Below are 6,288 nucleotides of genomic sequence, written 5' to 3'. Positions count from 1 at the left end.
CAAAATTGGGTAAAATAGTTTGTCTTTGGGTAACAACACAACCTGTATGTTTTTCTGTCCAGCTATCTGCACTGAGCAAAATAGACTTTCTGATAAGTGTTTTAGGGTAATGAAGAAAATTTTTGGAAAGTAGTAGGTTACTACCAGAGCCGCATGCGGCTCTTTCAGCCGTCTCCTGCGGCTCCCAGTCCTCTACCATGTGCAGTCCCCCCAAAAAAAGGGACTAAAAAAGTTCAACCAATCAATTCAAATATGCAGGGTAGGTGCATATCTTGCCGTCTCCACTGTTCATTCAAACCCTGTTCTGCACATGCGTGCATGTACGTGCACGCGCACACATTTTTTGCGGCTCCCAGTTTTTCCTTTTGTGAGGGAACCAGTTCCGAGTGGCTCTTTCACTGTTTCAGGTTGCTGACCCCTGGGTTAAACAGAACAGTCTAAAAAACCAGAGACTGAGTTCTAGTCCTGCCTTAGGCATAAAGCCAGCTGGGTGAATCTGAATTACTGTAGTCATTCTCTCTCAGTTCTAGAAACAAGTCAATGGCAAACCACTTATTAAAATTCTGCTGAGAAAACTGCCTGGACTAGTCACCAGAATTCAAGATTGTCTTGAAGTCATGCATGCATGCATGCACACACGCGCACACACACAATACCAAGGGCTTCATACAGCATGCAAAACGGGGCCGTTTGATGGCCTTATATATATGGCTGGCCATTTACATCATGCAAAATGTTAACATTTTAATGTTTTAGTGCTTAGTTTTAATATGGTTTATATGTTGTTTTAACTTTTGATTGAAAGCCTCCCTGAGTTGATTAGAAGATAGGCAGCTGTATAAACGTTTTAAATAAATAAAATAGGTTGCCTGACGTTAGCTTAGCAGGTTTTGAAAAACACATTGCTAATATATTTAAGGTAAATTTCCCACCTTCCCTGCAGAAGCTCACGTATATAACATTTCCTTCTCTTCCAATGCGGTGTAGGTTCACAGGGATCATGAGGGTTTGCATCTTGACATGTTGAGAGTTTTTGCAACATTAGTTTGTAACTTGTACAAATTTTAGATTGACGTGCGAGTTGAAAAAGTATGACCGTCTCAAAGTCACCGACCAAGCTTTCATGGCTGAGTTTCCCTAGGCTTAAATCTTACCACTACAAAACAGAGGCCGAATTAATATGACAACCTGTTGTACGATCCCAGCAATTATAGCTGATTCAACAAGCCTCGCTTTTCAAATTATGCTTTAATTCTAAGCGCGATCCAAGTCGGAAATGCTTTAGAAGAGGGCGGGACACGTTGTACGCGCGGAGTTTCTTGACATTCCTCTTTTCCTATCAGATCTCGAGGTCCTCCGTGACGTCCCGAAAGACGCTAATAGTACAGTCATCCAGACTCCGCCCACTAATATAAAAGCCTGCCCGGGGGCCATCCTTCATTACGCTACGGGATAGGCCGTAACTACCAGCGCTTCTTGGGACCATTGTTCCGCAACTGCTTTCGGCTCTTACATCTATCCTTTCCCCCTCCCCTTCCCCTCCTCTCTCCTTTTCTAGGTCGCGGGGATGCCGCGTGTCTATATTGGCCGCTTAAGTTACCATGTGCGGGAAAAGGACATCCAGCGTTTCTTCAGCGGCTACGGCCGCTTGCTCGAGGTCGACTTAAAAAACGGGTGAGGAAGGGGCAGGGGGAAGCGAGGCCTAGCGGGGGGCCCCGCCGGAGGGTTTAGTATTTGGCGCCAGACGCTGGTAAAAAAATGGCCTGACCGCGGCAGGGGCCTGCCTGCCATTGCCTCCTCTCGGGCCGCGTGGCGTCGTGTTCAAGATGGCGGCCAAACACGGCTTCGTCTCTTTTGTCCCGTTACGGGGGTGGATGGTGGTGTTGCACAGCGTGTCCTTATCGCAGCCGTGCACAGGCACCCTTTCCGCATACACACTCCGCGGCGGCGCAGATTCCGGCCGAATCGCGGGCGGCGGGGCGGCAGTGGGAGGCAAGCCCTGAAACGTGGCGGTCGATCTCCGTGGCCTGATGGCGCCTTCTCTCCTCTCTTTTTTTTTTCCCGCCACGCCCCTCCTTTCCTGCAGCTACGGCTTTGTGGAATTCGAGGATTCCCGTGACGCCGAGGATGCCGTTTACGAGCTGAACGGCAAGGATCTGTGCGGGGAGCGGGTCATCGTCGAGCACGCCCGCGGCCCCCGCCGCGACCGGGATGGCTACAGCTACAGCAGCCGCAGTGAGTATGGCTCTGTTGCGGCCTCCTTAGGCGCGCGGGGACAAGCCGTGGGTTGCCGGGGAAGAGGAGCGCAAGTGGGGCGAATGGGTGGCCCTGAACGGGGGATGGGGGGGGAACTGGTAGAGGAGGATTCCTTGGACCTTAATTTGGAAGGGTGGGTGGTTAACAATCCCTGTTGTCCGAAGGGAGGCTACATTCCCCCCCCCCCTCTGGATTTTAAAGCTGTGAGGTTTTCTTGACGGGGATTGGGCAAATGGCACTCATAAGTGCAGAACCACAGGAGGGAGGGGGGGCATATTGGGAGTTCTATATAAAACACTCACTGCTCTTAATTTCACACATTTGGCCTAAAGCTTCCAAAGAAGCAGGAAAGCGAATGGGAGGTTTCCCACCACCTAAAGCTCGTTACTTAAAGTGGTGACGGCTGTTACAAATGAGCCTATGCCTTAATATGAATATTTGCTTAGAAATTGGAAGAGAGAGGGTACGCTTTCATAGAAGGCGGACGTGTTAATTTGGAGACAAAATAACTAATGCAACACCCATTTCATTTAATCTTTCCTACAAAAAAAAAATTGGATGCATTTGGTAGAATTTTGTATAATGATTAAGAGCAGTAAGATAGACCTGTTTTGGTTTCGGGGCATGTTGGGGAGGTGGAATTTCTTGCAATTTGTATGTTTTTTGAAGTTGTTGCATGTTCAATTCAAATTTTTTAACAAGTCCTTGATGTTTCAATTTAAAAGTGACCAGTGGGGCTGAGGCTGTGTCCACTGAGGCTAAGATGACTGCCTTTCCTGATTGGCCATGGCTTTTCCATACATTGTGTGACCCTTGCCCTATGACCCTTTGGCTGACCTTACCGGAAGCCATGACGACAGCAGCCTTTTGCCATTAGACGCAGGGTGATGGTGAGGATTCCAAGGGTTAGACAAAACTGGTTAAACTGAACTAGGTGACTGTTACCTTGCGTGTGTTGTGGCCAAACCACCACCTTATACCTCATACTGTGATGTAAGTACTTAGTGTAAACTAGTAAACGTTTTTGTAAATGTAGAAATGCATGTAATCAGTTAAGTTTTATATTTTACAATGTTCTGTAAAATAAAACTTAGCGAGGTAAATCTAATAAAGGTGCAGTCACTCTCTAACAGAGTTTAGGAGCACAGTCTTGTAGGATTTTAGACTTTGATTTGCCTTTAATATATAAAATATGGCGAATTAAAATTTTGTGGAGGATTAGAAAAATAAAGTCCTACTCCTGTAAATACAATTTATAGACTAGAGTGAACTAATGTACTTGCTTTTCTTATAAGGTCAGTAACTTTCTATCTTTGTATGATAAAGGTGGTGGAGGATATAGCAGTCGGAGAGCATCAGGAAGAGATAAATATGGACCACCTGTTCGTACAGAATACAGATTAATTGTTGAAAACCTTTCCAGTCACTGCAGTTGGCAAGATTTGAAAGTAAGTTAATATAAAAATATTTTCTAAAAAGCCAATTTTTCATGTCATTTTTGGTACATCTTGTAAAATACAAGAAAGTTTCTTTGAGTTAACTGAAGCTTAAATTTTGGCTAAATAAAGATTCCGTTTATTTAAGGATTTCATGAGGCAAGCTGGTGAGGTAACCTATGCAGATGCCCATAAAGAGCGGACAAATGAAGGAGTAATAGAATTCCGTTCTTACTCTGACATGAAGCGTGCTTTGGATAAATTGGATGGCACAGAGATAAATGGACGAAAAATCAGGCTAGTTGAAGATAAGCCACGATCGAGCCATAGGCGATCTTACTCCGGCAGTAGATCAAGGTATTTATAAACCTGGTATTTACTTGATATGAAAGATCCTTTAGGACTAAACTACATTTTGTTGTTTTAAAACCACTGATGTAGTCTTTCTCTTGTTTCCAATGCATCAGGTACACTAGAATTTTGTTCAGAAAATAAGTTTTACTAAAAATTTGCATAATTTATTTCCAAGCTTTTGACTGGAATGCTGATATGTTTTGTGGGTGTGTGTATAATACTACTTTTGGAAAAGATATTTATGTATTTACACTGTATAATGAACAAAAAAAATTGATTCCCTCTCATGTATTACAATGCTTATTTGTAATATACTCTTTAGATCCCGTTCTAGAAGGCGATCACGCAGTCGAAGTCGTCGCAGCAGCCGTAGTAGATCCCGTAGTGCCTCAAAAAGCCGATCACGGTGAGAGCATGTTTTATAATAGGTGTTTTACCATTGACAGTATATTAGATATATTTAATAATACTTTTTAAAATAAGCATAATTTAAGGGTGTTTTTTTTTTTAGCTCTAAATCTAGGTCTCAGAGTAAAGACCGATCACGTTCCAGATCAAAAAGTCGAAAATCTAGATCAAAGAGCAAGTCAAAACTGAAATCTAGCAGAGGTTCACGGTCAGGCAGCAGATCCAAAGAAAAGTCTCGGAGCAGATCCAGGTCTGTGTCTCGTTCACCTAAAGAAAATGGAAAAGGAGAAACAAAGTCTAAATCAAGGTCGCAAAGCAGATCTCATTCCCGTTCTCCAATACAGCATCAACCTGCAAAGGCTCATTCTGAGTCTCCATCCAAAAGAGCTGTGTCACGATCCCATTCACAGTCACGTTCAAAATCCCGTTCACGGTCAAGATCCAGTTCACAAGATTAAGATTGGAGCTATTATGCGATTATGGAACATTGTATGGGCAGCCAGAAGTCTTTTTTTAATATTAGTATTTGGTTATCTGTTTAATTTCAGAAAGAAATTGTCTTGTTCACCAAGTAAACAAGACAAAAAGATTTGAAGTAACTTTGAAGTAACTCAGAAACTTTCTGAGATGTGTACAGGAATATCAGTAAAAAAAAGTTTTTCTTTTGGGGATAGAAATTAAGACAGCCTTTTTTTTATTGGAGCCACAGCTGAAGTAATATGCTGGGGAGTGGGAAAAGAGTTTTATATACAACTTTTGAGTGTGAAGATATTGGAAATGGTAATATTCCCTAAATATTTCCATTATTTTGTAATTATGGAGGTTAGTTTTATGAATTAAGGCTTTCTTCTAAAAGCATAGAAGACCTGTATTGAACAAATCAGAGACGCTTGTAATGCTAATCCTTGAGCATAAATTGGAATACTTCATTGTGCTGTACCATAAGTTGCCAAAAGTAACCCATTTTTTTTTTCATTGTGTTGAGGCAATATCACTTAATTAAAAAATGATTATCTCTGCACAGTATAGTTTTGCCTAACACCTTAAAACTAATAAGTGTTTAACCCATTGAATAAGAATTTCAGGTGCCAGATAACAATTCCCAGTTTATTCATTAATTTTGCAATTACTCTTTTTCTGAAAAAAAATTACATGGTCTAAATTTGATAACAGTTTGGAACCCAGTGTTCCTCCCTCCCTCTTCTACAAGCAGAAATCCACTCAAGTAATATATTTGTTCTTTCCCTTCTGCTGTAGTACATCACGTCCTTTTCCCAGATTTTGAAGACATGGATGGCTACAGTAGAAGGGATTTTTTTCCCCTAGTTTTTTACTACTAAAAGCAGTTTGATTAGTGAAAAATTCTAAACTGTTAGGATTAGGGCTCCAGTTATCTAAAATAAGTATGTGTGGGGTGAAATCCAATCACCAAGCTTACATGTAATCGATAAGTTTAGTAAAATACTAGTACAATCTTATAATCTTTATACAATGTGTAGTTTGACTTGTATGAAATTAAATCAGTGACTCAAATGTTTGTGTCAGTGTAACTTTGTTTAGTAGATAGTATTATACATTAGATTGATTCAGGCAAAATTCACTTCTCATAGTGAATAAATAAGAAATATCTATTATGATCTATCCCATATTGTAATTACCTTGCTACTTCCACAATGTCAATAGTGCCTGGGGAGTTTCTCATTTTTAGGTTATTACTGTTGCAATATATTCTACAAATCTTTTGCAGGGGAAGGTTGCCTTAAAATCAGTTTTTGACTTTTGGCAATTGCTTGTCTAGTCTCTGCAATGTTCTTGGCAAGTTTTTTTCAGAAGT

General features: G+C 41.4%; 1 protein-coding gene across 2 annotated transcripts; it reads left to right on the top strand.

Moving 5' to 3' along the window:
• Positions 1-1,430: 1,430 nt before the first annotated feature.
• On the top strand, positions 1,431-5,987 carry SRSF6 (serine and arginine rich splicing factor 6). 2 transcript variants are annotated; one of them, XM_083358236.1, is made up of 6 exons: positions 1,431-1,674; positions 2,087-2,235; positions 3,583-3,704; positions 3,841-4,049; positions 4,369-4,452; positions 4,558-5,987. In XM_083358236.1, exons 1-6 carry the CDS (start codon positions 1,568-1,570, stop codon positions 4,910-4,912), a joined length of 1,026 nt encoding a protein of 341 aa, XP_083214362.1. In that variant the 5' UTR covers positions 1,431-1,567; the 3' UTR covers positions 4,913-5,987. The 2 variants fall into 2 exon arrangements, with proteins under 2 accessions (XP_083214362.1, XP_083214363.1); XM_083358237.1 differs by having other exon boundaries at positions 2,087-2,239; positions 3,557-3,704.
• Positions 5,988-6,288: the final 301 nt, after the last annotated feature.

This window comes from Vipera ursinii (genome assembly GCF_947247035.1).
Source record: "Vipera ursinii genome assembly, chromosome: 3".
NCBI classification, from domain to species: Eukaryota; Metazoa; Chordata; class Lepidosauria; order Squamata; family Viperidae; genus Vipera; species Vipera ursinii.
This window is presented reverse-complemented; position numbering and strand designations above follow the sequence as displayed.